Source organism: Mytilus edulis, chromosome 9, assembly GCF_963676685.1.
Source record: "Mytilus edulis chromosome 9, xbMytEdul2.2, whole genome shotgun sequence".
NCBI classification, from domain to species: domain Eukaryota; kingdom Metazoa; phylum Mollusca; class Bivalvia; order Mytilida; family Mytilidae; genus Mytilus; species Mytilus edulis.
Window position 1 is genome coordinate 63,583,166 of NC_092352.1, and position 21,219 is coordinate 63,604,384.

General features: G+C 30.5%; 1 protein-coding gene across 1 annotated transcript in view; it reads left to right on the forward strand.

Moving 5' to 3' along the window:
• The window catches only part of LOC139488795 (GPI inositol-deacylase-like), a 137,277-nt gene that overhangs the window by 60,936 nt on the left and 55,122 nt on the right, over positions 1-21,219 (forward strand). The window contains exons 17-20 of the mRNA XM_071274714.1: positions 3,099-3,173; positions 5,121-5,349; positions 9,754-9,823; positions 20,456-20,609. Of these exons, the coding sequence (XP_071130815.1) occupies positions 3,099-3,173; positions 5,121-5,349; positions 9,754-9,823; positions 20,456-20,609 (528 nt within the window). The remainder of the gene's footprint in view (positions 1-3,098; positions 3,174-5,120; positions 5,350-9,753; positions 9,824-20,455; positions 20,610-21,219) is intronic.

Consider the following 21,219-nt stretch of genomic DNA (forward strand, 5'->3'; position numbering starts at 1 on the left):
AAAAATGTTACAGATGAAATTGTAAGATTTTTTTTCCACAGGAAAATATATCATTGTGAGATCTTTTCTATCGCCATGAAATTTTATCCTGAAAGTTAAAAATAATAAATTGTCATATCTTGTACGATACCTTATGGTTCAAATTTTAGTCAGCCATATGTCCTATGTTCTTTGAAAAAAATGAGTTATTTTTTCCTGTGAATTTTTCACATGAGTAAAAGGATAACTATATTTGGTACTGTAATCAGGCTTGTATAGTTTGCACTTGTACAATGTGTACATCCCCCTTCTTGCCATAAAATTTCAGGTAAAAAATACCCATCTCGTTTCTGTTCTGAAAGGTCTTTATGACACTCCTACAATTTCCAATCCGGTGTACATGTGGTTGTTTGCTGTATTTTCATTGAAAAACCAAATTTTGATCATCAAATAAAAGTTTAAAATGCTTGTAAACTATTCTAAAACACTTCAAAAGTGTTCAAATAAGTCATTTTCACAACAACAAGAAAGCAATTTAGAAACTTCAACTTGTGTATGTTACAAACAGAAATTCTACTAGCACATCTAAAGGAAAATAAATACTAATTAGAGAGTGCAGGGAAGCAGGCTAGACATTTCAGTGTGTGCACTCTTGTTAATTAGTTCCACTGTCTGCATGCAAGCCTATAGAAAATGTTTTCAATTGTTGACCATTTATCTTTGTGGTTCACCTGTACCCAGGAATTTAATAGATAATAATAAATTCTAAGTATACATCTACTTAAAATGCATAAAATTAGGCTTCTGATATAGAGTAATTTCATTTTCCTACATAAAAATATAGTAATTTGGGAAGGATCAATTTAGGCCAAATATGGCCTTAAATTTCAAGTTTATCAAAATGTTTCAAAATGGCTGATATTTAATTCAACCAGAACAAAACATGGGAGGCTTGGTCTTCTTATCCATCCAAGATGTTATTTACTCCTAGAACAATAATATTTTTTGGGTAAAATGCATAAGATCAAAGAATGAATTTTTCTTTATTGTCAGAAAAAAATCACGTATTTTAGTTATTTAAAGAGGGAAATGTTTGCTAGAACTAAAATGTCAGAAATTAGGCACATATTTTCATCACTGTATTACTTTATATTTATATTTGTTAAACACATCTGTCTAAAAAAATTTACAGAAAAATATTTTAACTTTAACACTTTATTATACATGTATAATATAAAATATCAGACATTGATATCAGCCTTTACCATAGGAATCTTAACTAATAAATATGAAAAGTTCAAATCTGTGTCTTTTATTTTCTTATTTTAAGTTGGTTATTTTGCTTTGCAAAATGAACATCAACAGGCTTTAGATTAAGTTTAACAAATTTTTAAATATTATTTATTGATTTACCTGCAATTGCCACAGACAAAAAATATGTCACAATAGACTAATAAATTCCTATAAAGGAAATTATAATTTTCAATTTTCTTCTTGATTCATTTTCTTATTTGAAGATAAAACTTTGTGAAATTATTTTTATGTTATTGTAATTTATAAATTGCAAAGTTTTCTTTTAAGGAGACTTGTGGGTTGTCAGTTGATTTTCGATTTATAAGTTTGACTGTCCCTCTGGTATCTTTCGTCCCTTCAAAAAATTCAGCAAAAATTAAAACATATTTTTTTTTCATTACAATTTTTTTTTATAACACTAATAGTTGTAACTTTAAGATATGGTACAATCAACCAAAAAAATCAATTCGTTTTGGCCCAAGATAACTTTTAAAATGTTTATATCATTGAAAAAGCTCCAAATTATCGCTCTTTGGGGAAAAATTGTCATTTTTTTGCATCAAAATTGAAATATCTTATTTGAACTCATCAGTGACCTATATTTTTTATTACTTTTTTTTCTATATAAGCTGTACTTAAACTAAACTATTGTAAAATTTAAGCGATTTCTGTAATTTGGTTCTTTTTATTTCTATATTACCTTTTTTTCTTCTATTAGTTCATAAAAAAAAGGACCTTAACAAAAATGCATGCTTCTTTCAAAGGCAGATTGTGAGCTTAAATGAATGATGACCTCATATTTTTATTTTATTTTTCTATTAAAGTCATAAGAAACCTCAAATTAAAAAAAAATGATGCATATGTTTTTTATAACTAAATGGATAGTTTTCATTATACAACTTATGTACATATACTCTATTCTGAGGAAAATTCTTTAATTTTGTCCACATTTAGAAGAAGTTTACTTATTATTAATTGCTTGCTTCCAGGAAGCAATTCGCCGAAATATTTTCTGTATGCATAGTGACCTGAGCGTAACCCTCCTCGTAAAAATCCGGTTATCGCAATACGCATGGATCTGTCATTAAAATAAACAATTATCTGATTGTACATGTTAAACACGTGCTCAATACCCATGCTTTTTGTTATTTGTTTACTATAAGGTGACAATCGATAAACTTCGGCTTCAAAACACGACATTTAATGAGCAGCCATATTTGTTAAATCATAACAGACAAAGCGAGAAAAAAAATGACGATTATAACTTAAATTTGAGTAACTAAGAGGACTAAGTTTATGATGTATACATGCATTGGTTCAAGAATTGGATAAACATTATTTTTCACCACTCACTCGTTTCATATGACTTTAAGTATAGGATCAAGTTTATTTATAGAAAAAAATAGCGAAATCCTATATTTGAAAAAAAAGAAGATTTTTACCCGCGAGCCCCCTTAAGGTTAATTAATATTAATTTGTTTGTCACATTAATTTGGAATCTTATTTCACCTTTTCATTATTAATTTTCTAAAATATATGTCAAATAAGGGTTTTTTATCCAGAAAGTATGGGTTACTGATCATTTATAAGTTTTTGTCACAGGTAGTTAGATATGATGTTGTGTCACTTAAACTTGATAACTAGTACATCTGTTCATTATGATAGGAAATTTTAAAGATATATACAAACTCGAGTTTTATGGTACACTGACTATGGAAATGTAATAGCGACAATATTTCAAGTACCTTCCATTAAAGAAGAACCAGTTGAAGTCATCTAGAATTTCAGGCTAGTTATATTGCTAATTTAATTATTTTCTATTTTAGATTATTCATATAGACTACAAAGATTATCCAGAGATGACACATGTTGTTTTGATTATAACAGCTGCTCCAACTCAGGTTAGAACTGGACAAATAAATTTTCATTAATTAGCCCTTTGATTTTCACTATTTACAAATAAAGTCAAATTTTTTTCATACTCCCTCCAGATTTTGTATCCCACTGGTATCACACTGTAGGGGTATAATAATGGTATCGGTCCTCTGTCAAGCTGAAACACATCAGTACTGAGAGATCTTTTGATTTATAACTTTATAACAATAACAGTATGAAAATCAATGCACAAAAAACTAAGTGTATGAAATTGGATTCAAAACAAAAACTTAAACAACTATCAGAATTATGTATTACCGTCAACGAAACATGTATTGAGAATGTCCATTCTTTCAAATTACTTGGAATAGACATTGATGAAAATTTAAGCTGGGAAGATCATGTTGATCGTATATGTAAAATTATCTCATCTAAAGTATCACTTTTAATTAGAATTAAAGTATATTTGCCAATACACACAAGGCACTATTTTATAATTCATATATTCTACCATATATAGACTATTGTAGTTCAGTTTGGGGAAATTTATTACAAAAAGATTCAGATAGAAACATAAAACTTCAAAAAAGAGTAGCAAGAATTATACTGGAATGCGATATTTCTATTCCATCTAATTTCATGTTTTCTTCTTTAAAATGGCTATCTTTTACCAAAAGAATAAAATACCAACAATCAATTCTAATGTATAAAATTGTAAATGGACTAACACCTGATTACTTAGCAATACTAAATATTGATGATGTGCAACGCCACAACTTACGATCTGTCTCTAATAAAGATCTTTTTGTTCCAAGACCAAATACAATTTTTTATAAAAAATCTTTTCATTATTCTGCAACCAAAGTATGGAATAATTTACCACTTGAACTAGAAAAATGTCCTAATGTGGAATTATTCAAGAAACATAGTTATAATTATTTTCTTGAAAATTATATGCAAGTCAAATAATTTGTTTTCCTCTAACAAAACTATATCAAATATTGTCATTTATTACCCTTTGTATATTTCAATGATTGAATTCTGTATATACTAGTAATATATATTGTAATTTAATGTATGAATGTATGAATGTTAACTGTATGCATGTATTTTGTTTGAGGGCCTCTATGAAAATTAGACTATTTCTAATTGAGTTACCCTCTTTAAATAAAGAATTTATTATTATTATTATTATTATTATTATTATACTTCGTAGGATTATTTGTCGTCATATCACTTGATCATCAGTTTGATTTGACAATATTTATGGTAGTCATGGAACTTAATTGACCATCTATACTACTAAAGAAAGAGATAGGTTTCATCGAGCCGGAACTTCTCTGAAACCGTACTAAGTCAGAAATGTTTGTGTAAGGATGTATAAATGTAGTGTTTTGTACTTCCTAAATTTGTCTTTGAAAAATCTTTTTTCCACAGAATTATTTTATTTTTGAGTAAATTTATTTCATTTCTTTTTATTCACAAAGAAGTGTTTTTTCATGAACAATTTGTGCATTTGACATTGTCCAAATTTAAGCCTCTCTATTTGTGTTGTGTCATGATGAAGAAACAATCAATACAAAGCCTATTAACATCAATCCATGTCACTACAAAAAAAGTCTCAACATAACAGGAAGTTTGTTTTACATTTATACCTTTATTCAGTTTAAAATTAAAAAAATATTTGATTAAATTATTTACTCAACCTCTTTCCACATGAAAGTTTGGACTGTGGGCCAGATTCTAAGAATAAACATGATAAAAATCTAAGATATAATTACCTAATTGTGACGGAATATTTCTGTACAAATATCTTTTTGCATAATACTTTGTTTTCACTAAAATATATGCAAGATCTCTAAACTATTTTGGCAAACTCAAAATCTGCTCAGAAAAATTAAGACTTATTTTCTTTCTTTGGATTTGCAATGCATATATTAACACAATGAGTAAAATAAATGAACTATTTACAGGTTGAAGTGATGGGTGACTCCTATAACAAAGATTACAGACATCTGTCTTATAAACTGCCTTCAGTTCCAGACATAGTAATGACCTATCCAGAGAGTGTCACTAAGGGAGTCAGTGTGCTCACATTATATAATGATTCCCTGTTTTACAATTTACAACTTAAAGGTCTGGATAGTGTACTGAGAGCTTATTCTGCTCAACTTGTACCTAAACACTGCACTTCTAAAAAAGGTAAAATTGTACTGCTAAACTGATGCCTCAACAATTGACATACTGATACAATTTATAGTTGTCCTTCCTTTCTCCTATATAACCCTACTCATTTGCTCCATAATTCCTGTATCATAGCTTTGAGACATTAGTAGGCATTATCAGCTATGTCAAAATGTCTGAGAAGAAATTATCAGCTATGTCACAATGTCTGAGAAGAAGTCATCAGCAATGTCACAATGTCTGAGGAAATTATCAACTATGACAATGTCTGAGGAAAAATTATCAACTATGTCACAATGTATTAGAAAAAGTTATCAGCAATGTCACAATGGATGAGAAAAAAGTTATCAGCTATGTCACATATAAGAGAAAAGGTTATCAGCTATGTCACATATCAGAGAAAAAGTTATCAGCTATGTCACATATCAGAGAAAAAAGTTATGAGCTATGTCACAATATCTGAGAAGCAGTTATCAGCTATGTCACAATGTCTGAGGAAATTATCAACTATGACAATGTCTGAGGAAAAATTATCAACTATGACAATGTCTGAGGAAAAAGTTATGAGCTATGTCACGATATCTGAGAAGCAGTTATCAGCTATGTCACAATGTCTGAGGAAATTATCAACTATCACAATGTATGAGAAAAAATTATCAACTATCACAATGTATGAGAAAAAGTTATCAGCTACATCACATATTAGAGAAAAGGTTATCAGCTATGTCACATATTAGAAAAAAGTTATCAGCTATGTCATATATTAGAAAAAAGTTATCAGCTATGTCACATATCAGAGAAAAGGTTATCAGTTATGTCACATATTAGACAAAAAGGTATCAGCTATGTCACATATTAGAAAAAAGTTATCAGCTATGTCACATGTCAGAGAAAAGGTTATCAGCTATGTCACATATTAGACAAAAAGGTATCAGCTATGTCACATATTAGAAAAAAGTTATCAGCTATGTCACATATCAGAGAAAAAGGTTATCAGCTATGTTACATATTATACAAAAAGGTATCAGCTATGTCACATATTAGAAAAAAGTTATCAGCTATGTCACATATCAGAGAAAAGGTTATCAACTATGTCACATATTAGAAAAAAGTTATCAGCTATGTCATATATTAGAGTAAAAGTTATCAACTATGTCACAATGTATGAGAAAAAGTTATCAGCTATGTCACATTTTAGAGAAAAAATTATCAACTATGTCACAATGTATGAGAAAAAGTTATCAGCTACGTCACATATTAGAGAAAAAATTATCAACTATGTCACAATGTATGAGAAAAAGTTATCAGCTATGTCACATATCAGAGAAAAAGTTATCAGCTATGTCACATATTAGAGTAAAAGTTATCAGCTATGTCACATATCAGAGAAAAGGTTATCAGCTATGTCACATATTAGAGAAAAAGGTATCAGCTATGTCACATATCAGAGAAGCAGTTATCAGATATGTCACACCAAGTTCGTACTGATAAAAGGTCCAAATTGTGGCATGGCTAATATTTTAAGATACCAATGTGCCTAATACCAGATAATCTAAACTTTTCGAATGCAGCACACAGTAGTTGGGTTGCTTCTAACTTGCACAGTTGCTTAAAAAGATGTACTGTGACCTTGACCTTATTTTCATGGTTCATTGGTCAAGTTAAAGTTTTCACGGTTCGGTCTGTTTCTTGTATACTATAACAAAAATATCCATCATATTTGGTGTTTTGAATGATTGTAAGGTTTACATGTATTTCTGGCTTTGTTTACCTGACCTTTACTTTATTTTCTTTGATCATGTTTATTTTATGTGATACTGGTAGCCAAGAAATATCAGCTTTCGCTCTTTAAGATTAGATTGGTAAAATCCTGTTTTAAGTTTCATATATATTTCAGTGTGTTAACTGATATATCTAATGAGATCCCCCTACCCCTGTACCTCTAGTCAATGTAGAATAAACAAACACAAACACACAGCAATACACACAGTCATTTAGTTTACCAAATGATTTTGACGTTTTTATGGCCTCACCAGACACAATTACTAACGATTTTTGAAATGTGATTAATATATTATTTATGTAGTCTCTTTCTTTAGTTGTTCATAGAATTTAAGATGTATGAAGGCTTTCCATTTTGCATCATATCCCACATAATTTTCTATTCACGTTAGGATACTTTAGTAGGATTTGCGTGACCTCGTTTTACGGGTCAAGTTAGCCACATATGGATGCAATTCCGAACAGCACTATATTAATATATCTTGCAGAAAAATTCAATGACAACAGTCTAGATTGATAAAACATACATTTTTCTTAATTTAATGATTAGGAAAATAAAATGCACAAGTTTGTATTTTACTTCAATTACTGCATAAATGGTTGCAGACGAAATGTCTGCCTTATTTCGTCTGCCTTTTTAAAGGAAAGATTTCGTATTTGTTTTGTTTTTATATAAGTTCCTCCTTTTAAGGAGCACTGCATTCAAGTTTTTTCATTTCGATGGTGATCCTTTCATTCATCTATGAATTATTTTTTATAGGTCAACATTTCTTTCAGAGTTCTCTGGACTTTTAAATAAAGTTAACACATTTTCCTTTCATCATAAATAGTATCACAAGAGTCTAGAAAACGTCAATTGTGGGTGTATTTTGGCAAGATAAAAGGCATCACACATATGAACAGAAATGGGAGATATTTTTCTCTCTATATATTAACAAAAGAAGGAATATGCACTTACCTTTATGTGTTTTTTTACATAATTTCCAGGGGAGATTGTCGTTCTTACAATAATTTTAGAATTATTTTGTCATCATCATCAACATTCACCAAGTGCACTTAAATAATATTATCATGAAAACAATGGAATTTTAATAGGGTTTTTATTTATAGAAACATTTATTGATAATCATAAACAAATATGAGTTCAGAGGGCAAACATTTGAGATCGTTCGTAATGTGTCCAGTCGTAATTGCGTCCGGTGGGGCTAGGAGATATAGGTCTTTTACAATGTTTTGACTATATATAATCTTGTCACAATATGACCATCAATTCAATTTTCTCATTATACAGTAAAATTTTGCTATGTCATACATTCTAAATGACCTAGTTTTATTTAGTTGTGCCCCAAAAAGTTTTTTATTGTATATTTGGACTAGAAATTGATAATGAAATAAATTTCTAGTTACCTGACTCTTGATAAACCTAGATTTGTTAGACATAGCCCGTTCTATTTAGGTCCATTGTTTTTGGTAAGTAATTCCAGTGTGCCACAATGTATTGTACCACATTTACTGCAGGTGGAAAGTTACTGTTACTTGTAAAAGTGAATGTTTACATTATTCTACCAAGCATATTATTTTGCACTCTTGTAATACCAGACATAAATGATGCTTATTTCTGCTTTCTCTCAATTTATGGTATGACAACCATTTGTTTACGGTGCCAACTTCTTGCTGGATTAAACTTGTACCTAAACTAATGCCTCAGAAGTGGAATTCTTACACAGATAGTTTCTTTTTTTTTCCAAACTTTTACTGGGATTAAAACTTTCTATGACAAGACACTTGTTTTGTTGACAAAAGACTAATTAATGATGCTGATATCAAAAATGTTAAAAAGGACAAATAAAGTATGAAGTTGCAGGGTAGTGAAAATCCTAATTTCCGAAAGGTATTGCCAAAAACAGCTAATCTATTCCTTAGTGTTTCGAAAAATTCAAAGTTTGGTAAACATTTAGTTTATGATTATGACTATATCAATTTAAAAGAGATACGAAAGATACCAAAGGGACAGTCAAACTCATAAATCGAAAATAAAAGGAAAAAGACAAACAACCAATAGTGCACATGACACAACATAGAAAACTAAAGAATAAGCAACACGAACCCCACCAAAAACTAGGGGTGATCTCAGGTGCTCTGGAAGGGTAAGCAGATCCTGCTCCACAAGTGGCACCCATCATGTTGCTTATGTGATAACAAATCCGGTAAATAGTTTAATTCAGTAGGTCACATTCGTGAAAGGGAAGGGGATTGTAGTTACGATGTAAGGAACATATCCAATATCATTTGTGAAACGGTTATTCCATAATGGTCAACCAACTCGTGATGGCTCCCGTAAAATTTACGAAGCGATGATTTCAACTTCACCATTTGGAACTCTTGGTTTAATATCTTCCTTGTGAGCAGCAAGTGCTTCAGGAAACTAAGTAACAAGTTTGAAAGAAGATATTTGCCAAAAAAGATGGATTGCTGATTTCAATTTTTCATGCTGTATACTTATTCATACAAAAATTTATTAATGTAAGTGTTTCAATAATTTATTAATATAAGTGTTTCACTCTTGGACTAAGCCACCATTCATAATTTCATATGTATCCAGCTTTTAAACAAATTTGAAGTATTGTGTGTACATTTCAGATTTACATGAAGGAAATATGATGTCATTGCATGTTCCTTGGAGTCAAGAAGATGTTTATTCATTTAGCAGGTAATAGTTTTATTGTTTTATTGTATTTCCTATGTACAGTGGATGTATCATCATTTGTTGGATGCATGTTCCAACTTTCATGGATTCTGTAGATAAAGGTAATCCACAAATTTAAATGTTCAACAAACTACAACTTTTCAATTGGCATCTAAGCATGGCAACAGGCCTGTATCAAGGAATTTCCTAAGGGGGGTATTGTATTTGGACTCATGAACTCAACTTTAAAGTTGAGTTCATGAAGTCAAAATTCAAACAGAACATTGACTTTAACAGTTCCTATTTGTTTTCAAGGGGCTATGTATCCTCAAAGTCAAATATCTACAAAAATACAATTTTTCCTCAATCATAATTGGTATCCTCAAAAATTAATGAATCCACAGTATTTAACCTTCCATTCTGTTTCATAATATTTGTTGAGCCTGTGACTTTTGTCGCAGAAAGCTTGACATAGGGATAGTGATCCGGCAGAGTCTGCGTTAGCTAACTTCTTAAAAGCTTTATATTTTAGAAGGTGGAAGACATGGATGCTTCATACTTTTTATATGGATGCCTCATGTTACTAAGTTTCCGTCAGTCACATGTCCATACCCTTGACCTCCTTTTTATTGTTCAGTGACTACTTGAAAAAAAAGTAAGATTTTTTGTAATGTTAAATTCTCTCTTATTACAAGTAATAAGATAACTATATTTGGTATGTGCATACCTTGCAAGGTCCTCATACCAGTCAGACAGTTTTCACTTGACCTCAACCTCATTTCACAGTTCAGTGAACAAGGTTAATTTTTGGTTAATATCTGTATACTTTTTGGTGATGATTCAAAATTTTATTTTTGAGTTATTGAGTATTTTGTAAAAAAGGGGGAGGTTTTTTTTACATGTCGCACCATATCTCAATAATGATTTATGATTATTGCTTAAAACTTTACACATGACTTTGTTATATTAATCTAAAGATCTGTATACTTTTTGCTGATGATTTAAAATTTCATTTTTGAGTTATTGAGTATTTTGTAAAAAAGGGGGAGGTTTTTTTTTTACATGTTGTGCCGTATCTCAATAACAATTTATGATTATTGCTTAAAACTTTACACACTTCTTTGTTATATTAATCTAAAGATCTGTATACTTTAAGGTGATGATTCAAAACTTTATTTTGGAGTTATTGAGTATTTTGTTAAACAGGGGAGGTTTTTTTTACATGTCACGCCGTATCTCAAAAATAATTTATGATTATTGCTTAAAACTTTACACACTTTATTTTTATATTAATTTAAAGATCTGTATACTTTTTGGTTTTGATTCAAAATTTTATTTTTAGTGATATTTAGTTTTTTGTAAAAAAAAAAACAGGGTTGGGGGTTTCACATGTGCCGCCGTGTCTCAAAAACAATATATGGTTATTGCTTAAAACTTTCTCAGAAACTATCTATGATTATTGCATAAAACTTCCACACAAGACGTCGGGCGTATCATGCGCTCATGGCGCAGCTGTTTATTCTTATACTGTATGCAATAGGTCTACTATATTTGGTGTATGGGATGATTGTAAGGTGTCATCTGACCTTGACCTCATTTTCATGGTTCAGTGGTCAATATTTAATTTACTTGGTTAATGTTTAGTTTATGTGACAGTTGTGATAAAGCTTTATATTTAGGACTATCAACATAATATCAATGATTAGTAAAGAAGGCGAGACATTTCAGCTTGTGCACTCTTGTTTGATGTTGTATACATCCAATGAGATGAAATTAGACTAGAAGTTATCAACAGTGCTTTATAATGTTAACCCAATAATTTTAAGATTGATTACTGTGAATCATTTGCAGCTGATTACATCAGTGTGGTAGTCATGATTTTAGCAGCCTTTCATTCTCTCCAATATGCCATTCCTTTATTACTTTAAAATAAAAAAGTATCTTAGCTAAACTGGATTGATAGCTGGAAGTACAATCTTACAATATAGATGTGCTATAATGTAACCCACAAATTTCATGCCCTTTTTAGAGCAGAACATTGTAAAAAATTGGCAAAAGCCAATATGGGGAGGGGTAATGGGGTTGACACTTAGACAATGTATACATGCATTGTTTTCCTTTTCAAGTTTGAACTAATTTGAAGAATAAAGCAGACATACATGTATGTTTAGTGTCATACTGGCAGATGGGAACTGTAGGTTTGTACACTGTGCATGCTTTAGTTAAATAATTAGTTTGTGCATGATTGTAAGGTGTACATAACCAACTGGCTGGTGTCATCTGACCTTAACCTCATTTAAATGGTTCAATGGTTAAAGTTTTGTTTTTGTCTTTTTTATGCCCCAACTGTAGTTGAGGGGCATTAAGTTTACCCTTGTCCATCTGCACGTCCACACTTCTCAAAGTTGGTTTCTGTTCTCTATCTTTAATTTGGCTCTTCCAAATGTTGTGAAACTTATACACAATGCTAATTACTGTAATTTCAAAAGTTATTGCATGCATTTATTATTGCGATTTTGTCATTTAAGACTGAAATGTGATTTTAATTTTTATGATTTTGAGAAAAATCCTGCTTAATTCATGAAATCAATTTCAAAATGCAAGTTAAAATTTAAGAAATAATTCATGGGGGCTTGAATTTATCGTGATTTTACCACGGGTTGGCCCTTTTTGACAAATATTTTACCCTGAGCGAGGGGTAAAATATCTGCATGAAGGGACAACCCGTCGTAAAATCTAGATATATTCAAGCCCCCATGAATTATTTCGATTCTAATAGGACAAATACGGCAATTCTTTTGGATGGAAGCACTCTAGGTATAGGCATATATTTGCCGTTCTCATGAATAAACGCACTATTAAATTGGCGTAAAAGAATAGAGCAAACTGAATTAATGACATGCTTAAACTATTTACAATAACGTATTTAGATCGTTTTGGATGAATTTAAATGATAATTTACTTATACATGTATATCTTATATGTTTCAAGAAATGGCTTAAACCATATTTTAGCATTGTTTGTTTACACTTCCTTGTTGTGATGATTTTCGGTTTCAGAAGCGTGTATTTTCCTGTAAAATGCTTATTTTCTTACGTCATCGTTCTATGACGTCTGGAAGCTCATTCATAAAAAAAGTATGACGTCAGAGTACGATCGGAACAGCCCAGGAAATATATTCATATTTTACCACGGGTGTGTACTTAAAGTGTGGTGTGTACTTAACGTGTTTGAAGGACGTCATGTTAGAATATTGCGTTTACAACTTTGTCGTATATTTCGCAATAATAAAAACCTCGCAAAAATTTCTGAATTTACAGTACCACAAAAAACAGATCAAGTTTTAATTTTGTTGTCGTCACTTTAACCATTCTAGAGTTATCTCTTTATTTTTGATCTACACTATCACTGTTAGTTGTAAATTTGCATCTGGCAGGGTTCTTATAACATGATTATAATAATCAATAATTACATCAGAAAATGGATTATTATCTGTTAACAGCTTGTTTTCAAATCCTATTAATCATCAATTGTACTCACAACCTGTGATAATTAATTCTATTGTAAAAGTTTTTAATTTGATTTTAAAGACAGGTAATTATCCAGATTCTTGGAAATTATCTTTCATGATCCCTTTACATAAAAAAGGTGACAAGTTAGACCCTAATAATTATTTAGCACATACTTACAACTTCTCGTCCAATCAAATTGCTTGAATTTGCCTTCTAATTTTCATAGTACATACTTTTTCTGTGTACTAAGTAACTACACATGAATGACCACAAGGGTAAGATTTCATTGTATTGTAATCAAGATATTAGAACAAAAATTGCTACTGGCTATTTTGAAATAAATGAAGTGTTCCAAATTTAACTAAATAGTTTGTAATTAGTTTTCAAACAGTTTTTTAACATCCTACTAATCAATCTTTTGATCTAAATTTTGTTTTGACAATTAAAAAAGTTTCTTTCATTTAAATAAAGAGTAATAATAATTGCTTTATACCTTGATTAAAGTACAACTCAATCTAAAATGTGTAATCCTTTATCTTCCATGCAATTACTTTGTACACAAAAAGAGTCAACCATGAATCTTTTGAAGGGAAATTATTAATAAAGCAATTTGATATATTTAGTCATAAATTGGTCGATAATTGGTTGCCTAATGTCCAGTGACAAATATTTCATGCATATAAACTATCCACTAGACTACCTATGGGTACATACCAGGGGCAGATCCAGCCATTTTTAAAAGGTGTTTCAACCAAAGATGTGGGAGGGGGATCCAACTGTTTGTGATAGTTTTAGGTTTTATGTGAAATAAAAAAAATGTTTTCAAGAATGTAAAGCTTTCACTGCAATTTAAGAATTGTCTGCTCTTGGTCAATTCATTTTGTCATCTTACCATGTAAATAAGTACATGTATAGTAAAACAACGCTTCGTTCATATCAATAAACATACTTACACCAGCAGCTACCTTCTTTACATTCTAAAGTCAAGGGCCTTTTGAAATCCCATTTTTACAATGATATTATAGTGAGTTGATTTACAAAACTACGTAAATGAGCTTCATCCAGTCAGCCAAAACATATCAATAGACTAATTACAGGATTACTCAAGTTGTAAATATGTGCTAAATTGGATATTGTATAGAAAGGTATATACTATGAAAATAAGAGCTTGGGGCAAAGCCCCTCGCTCTAATTTTCATAGTATATACCTTTCTATACAATAACCGAGACAGAGGAATTTCTCTTATAAGTAATCTACCAAAAATTTTTAATGCCATATTGAATAATAGACTAATTAAGATTGTTGACAAACAATTAAGTGATTGTCAGTTTGGTTTTAGAGAAAATCACAGAACAGCTGATAGCATCTTTTTATTAAAGTCCTTGATAAATAAATATTAACATAAAGAGAAAAAAAAGATTGATGCCTGCTTCATAGATCTGAAAAAGGCTTTTGATTCAGTATGGAGAACTGCTTTACTTTATAAATTATGTAAAATGGGAGTTGCCAGGTCTTTTTATAGAGTTTTAAAACAACAATACTTAAATGCTAAATCATCTTTAAAATATAAAGATTATGTATCAGAATATTTTAATATTGCTAGAGGGGTTAAACAAGGAGACACACTAAGCCCCACTTTATTTTATGTCTTTATAAATGATATTGTAAAAATTTTTGAGGGAAATGATTCAAGTCCCCTTAAGCTTATAAATAGTAAGGTGGGATGCCTCCTTTTTGCAGATGATCTTTTAATCCTGTCAGAATCAAAAGAGGGTCTTCAAAACAGTTTGAATAATGTTAAATTATATTGTAACAAATGGCAACTCTCTTTGAATACAAACAAAACTAAATCCATGATTTTTAGTCAGTCAAAACATAAAAGTGAAACATCACATTTTTACTATGAGAATAAAGCCATAGAGAGTGTAACAGAATATTCATTTTTGGGAATGTTGATAAAATGTAATGGAAATTTATCACAAAGTACTTTAGAGTTGACAAAAAAGGCAAAAAAAGTATTTTTTGCAATAAAATCCTATACTAAATCATTGAATAATCTACCTATAAAAGTAGCAAATAATCTTTTTGATTCTTTAGTAAAACCAATTATGACCTATAATTCAGAAGTAACATATTTGGATACATATATTTCTTTTCATCGAGCCAATAACAGAGCCTTATCTTCAGGAAAAGAAATTAATCAACTTGATTTTATAGACAAAACCCCCATTGAAAATATGCATCTTAAATTTTGTAAATCTACTCTAGGAATAAGAAAAAATGCATCCAATTTAGGAGCAAGAGCTGAATTAGGGAGATTGCCTATCGAATGTTTTATTAAAACGCGCCTATCGAATGTTTTATTAAAACGCAAACCCTTTTATATTTAGCTAGACTATATAATAATAATATTAATCCATTGATAAAGGAAGCTTTTTCTCTAGCACAGTCTCTAGATTTGACAGGAACTTACTCATGGTATACATATGCAAAAAATATTGTTAAAGAGACTAATGTTGACCTTAATATTCTTTCTACTTGTAAGGACATAAAAGATGTAAATAAAATAAAAAACGATATAAAGTTAAAAATGAAAAATAGATATGAAGATTTAATTCAAAATAAATTTCAAAACATTGATGATAAAAGTAAATTTTTTCTTTATAAAAAAATTAAAAAAGATTACAAACTAGAATCTTATCTTAATACATCTAATTTTCAGATAAGGAGATTAATCACTAAATTTAGAATAAGTGATCACTCCCTTTTGATTGAAAAGGGGAGATATTTTAAAATCCCAAGAGAGGAACGACTTTGCCATAAATGTAAAATACTAGAGGATGAGAAACATTTTTTACTCTATTGTGAGTATAATAAAACTCTAAGAAATTATTTTTTTCATCACATATGTACTGAAAATAATAACTTTAATAATTTAAATGAAGAAGAAAAAATTCAATATTTACTAAATCCATCATCGCCTTTACAAACAAATAAGTTAGGATCCTTCTTGAAAAAGTCATTAGAACTGAGGGCAGGGGACTCTTAACAACTTGTTTGTTGTTAAAAAAAAAAAATTTTGATGCTGTTGCTATTGTGTATGTTTAATATGTATGTTTATTGTGTTTATTGTGTTAATATATGTTGGTCACAAACTGTAAAGTTTATATGACAAAAAATATTTGATTTGATTTGATTTGATTTGATTAATATGTTACGCCAAATGGTGTAGCTACATTTTGTATTTAGAAGTTCCCAAAATTTGTTTGTAGACTTATCGGTTTTACTCAGTTATTATTATTATAAGTCTTCAAAAACAAAATAGAAGATCTGGTTAATTGAAACTTTCTGGCTAAGTTGCCAATGTCTCAACTCTTGAAACTAAAAATGGAAATTATTTGAAACTTAAAGTAAATTGAGGAAAATAAAAACAAAGCTGATTGCTTAAATAATTTGTCAATAGTAAAATGTCATGGTGTGTTATTTGGCTATTATTTTTGTTTGTAAGATTTTGATAAAACATAATGTATTCTATTGACATTCTAGTTAGTCCGGCACCGAAAAAGTTGCAGGGGATGAAATCATAGGGGACTTTAGGTTTTCACTCCATCTGTCTGTCCATCCGTCAGTCTGGCAAATAAGTTTTCCACATAGCTTTTCTCATCACTATGGGTCTGTCATTCCCCTCTGAAACTATTGGGTCAAATTTACCAAAACATGGCCACAATAATCAGTGGGGTATCTATTTTTAGAAATGTGTCTGATGACCCTGCCAACCAACCAAGATGGCCGCCATGGCTAGAATCGAACATAGGGGGTAAAATATAGATTTGGATTAATTTCTGAAACTTAAGCATTAAGAGCAAATCTGACTAGGCCTAAAATTGTTTATCAAGTCAACATCTACCTGCCCTAAAATTTACAGACAAATTGGACAACCCGTTGTTGGGTAGCTGCCCCTGAATTGGTAATTCTGAGGAAATTTTGCAGTTTTTGGTTATTGTCTTGAATATTATTCTGGATAAAGATAAACTGTAAATAGCAATAATGTTGAGCATGTTATTGCCCTTTATAGTAAATTTTAACAATTTTTATGTGACCCCAAAACAAATTTGGGATCGTATAATGGTATGATGTCGTCCGAAGACACATTGGTTTCCAGATAATAACTTTAGTTTAAGTTAATAGATCTTTATGAAATTTTTTCAGAAGGTTCAATACCACAAAAGGAAGGTTAGGATCAATTTTGGGGATGATGGTCCCAACCGTTTAGGAATAAGGGGCCCAAAAGGGGCCCAAAACAAGCATTTTTCTAGTTTCAGGATAATAACTTGTGTACAAGTATTTTAATTGCTCTGAAATTATACCGCAATGTTTAAAACCACCATGGCTAAATGAAATTTTCCAAAATATTTTTGGTGCAAGTAAAATACATACAAACTATTTATTGGAGTATAATGACTATGTAAAGTAGTTATAACAGCTAGCATTTTTGAAATTAAAGGTCTATAGTAGGAGTTTCAATATACCATGGCAAAAGGAGGGGGGGGGGGGGCAAAATACCATGGCAAAGTAAAATTTTCAAAATATCTTTTTTAAAACTACTTTTTAGAGTATAATAACTATGTAAAGAAGTTATATAGTAGCTAGAATTTTGGAATTGGAAGTGTAACCATGGTATTTTGACCCCCTGCCAAGATATATTCTCCCGCCCCTTTTTACATCTCCAATTTCAAAATTCTAGCTATTCTAGCTCCTTTACATAGTTATGATACTCCAATAAGTTGTTTGTATGTATTTTAAAAGCTTGGAAGGATGTTTTGAAAATTTCACTTAGCCATGGTATTTTGACCCCTTGTAGTATATTGAACCCCCTACTAGAATATCCAATTAAAAAACAAATTGTAAATTAGATAATCTGCAATACTATTTATCTAAAACAGGGGGGGGGGTCAATTTTCCAAGGTGGGGTTCAAAATACCATATTGGAAAAATGACCCCAGGGTCAAAATACAATGACCCAGGGCCAGGGTTCACTTTTTTAAAAAAAAGGGGTTCAAAATACCCCGGTCTGATGATTTTGTGCAGAGTTAGGGTCCTTTGACTTAGAAAATTCACTTAAATGGTGAGTTTTCCGCACTTTCCCCACTTTTTTTTGTCATTCTTGACGATATTGATTTAATTACTTGTATAAAATTGAGAAAGGAAATGGTGAATATGTCAAAGCGACAACAATACAGTTTTATCATGACAATTTAAAGTTTAAGTTTGAATTTTGTTCCGACCTGATGATTTTGTGCTGAGTTATGGTACTTGGACTTCGAAAATTCAATCAAATAATCAGTTTTCCACACTTTTTATGCCCCACCTACGATAGTAGAGGGGCATTATGTTTTCTTGTCTGTGGCTCCGTTCGTCCGTCTGTGCTTCCGGTCGTCTGTCCGTCCGTCCAGGTTAAAGTTTTTGGTCAAAGTAGTTTTCGATGAAGCTGAAGTCCAATCATCTTGAAACTTAGTACACTTGTTGCTTATGATATGATTTTAAAGCCAAATTAGACTTTTGACCCCAATTTCACGGTCCACTGAACATAGAAAATGAAAGTGGGAGTTTCAGGTTAAAGTTTTTGGTCAAGGTAGTTTTTGATGAAGCTGAAGTCCAATCAACTTGAAACTTAGTACACTGGTTGCTTATGATATGATCTTTCTAATTTTAAAGCCAAATTAGACTTTTGACCCCAATTTCACAGTCCACTGAACATAGAAAATGAAAGTGGGAGTTTCAGGTTAAAGTTTTTGGTCAAGGTAGTTTTTGATGAAGCTGAAGTCCAATCAACTTGAAACTTAGTACACTGGTTGCTTATGATATGATCTTTCTAATTTTAAAGCCAAATTAGACTTTTGACCCCAATTTCACCATCCACTGAACATAGAAAATGAAAGTGGGAGTTTCAGGTTAAAGTTTTTGGTCAAGGTAGTTTTTGATGAAGCTGAAGTCCAATCAACTTGAAACTTAGTACACTTGTTGCTTATGATACGATCTTTCTTATTTTAAGCCAAATTAGACTTTTGACCCCAATTTCGCCATCCACTGAACATAGAAAATGAAAGTGGGAGTTTCAGGTTAAAATTTTTGGTCAAGGTAGTTTTTGATGAAGCTGAAGTCCAATCAACTTGAAACTTAGTACACTTGTTGCTTATGATGTGATCTTTTTAATTTTAAAGCCAAATTAGTCTTTTGATCCTAATTTCACGGTCCACTGAACATAATAAATGAAAGTGGGAGTTTCAGGTTAAAGTTTTTGGTCAAGGTAGTTTTTGATGAAGTTGAAGTCCAATCAACTTGAAACTTAGTACACATGTTCCATATGATATGATCTTTATAATTTTAATGCCAAATTAGATTTTTTACCCAATTTCATGGTCCATTGAACATGAAAAGTGATAGTACGAGTGGGGCATCCGTGTACTTTGGACACACTCTTGTTTATTCTAGATCATGAAATTTAATTGGAAAGATTTTTTACAAATTATTTTTTTATATCAAATTAGAATTTCCAAGGAACTGAATTTTTACAAGTGTTCCAAATTTTGACCCCATTTATCTTTTAGAATAGCACATAAAGTTATATTTTTATAACATATTTGAATTGAAAAAAAATATATTGTTGAAGCAAATTGTCATAAAGAATAGTAACCATTTGATCAAAAATTACCTGTATTGTATGCCCTTAAGACATGAGAGCCCATCATTGAATTCATTCCAGCACTTTTATTATGATGTGTAATAAAACAACTCTTTCTTTTGGTAATTGATTCCAAGTATTTTATAAGATACTGTAAATTCAGAAATTATTGCGTTTATTATTGCGATTTTGTCATTTTAGACTAAGATGCAATTTTATTTCCTTGCAATATTGAGAAAAATCCTGTTTAATTCATAAAAAAGTTTACAAAATGCGAGTTTTAATTATTACGACTATAACCCTGTCGCATTTTTCGCAATAATAAAAACATTGCAATAATTTCTGAATTTACAGAAATCGTCATAAATTATCTTGTGTACAACAACTAAAAACCTTTTATTATCAGACAACGATACTATGATTAGAAACCAACAGTAGTTGTATGTTGTTTACACATTCAGGGTAAATGAAATCGGAAACCTGTCTATAAAACTACAGAGTCTAGCATCACCAATGGAGGATACTAATGAAAGTGTAGAGCTAAGAATTTATATAGATCCAACTTGTTCCTATCAGTTAAAAATTATAGCATCGCCTACAGAAAGTCTGGGCCAGGTAAGTGTTATATACTACCTGGCGTTGTCACCCAGATGTTTTTTTATTTAAATTAGTTCTTAAATAGAAAGGCACCTGGCTTCTTTGTTGACACAAATTCTCAATTAAACATGAGATAGCCAATATGATAGAGAATAAATATCATGTTGAACTTAACACAAAAATATGGCAATATTCTGAGTCTTGATACTTAAATGATTAAAGATCTAGGCTACACCAAACTTTACAGTTCTTTGGATTAATCCAGATAAGACATTTTTGTCTCACTTGCAACTTTCATCCCATTATGTGAGACATCATGTACAACTAGCATTTATTATTGTTGATTTTGTAGACCTATATGAAGCAAATAGTGATGCTTTGAGCATTGTCTGTGCAAAAACTTGAAATTGCTTTGACAATTTTTTTTCAAATTTAGATATCCTGTGACTAAATGAAAGTAATTTTTGATTTTCATGACTTTAGCTTTTAGTATTGTTGAGTAGTAGACCTTTTAGTAGTGAAAAGTGATACTTAAATTGATTTTGTTCTTTCCATTTCTGAACCATACAAAATTTTATTTATTTTTGTTTTTTTAATTTGATCCTGATTTGTCAATCTGACAGTTTTG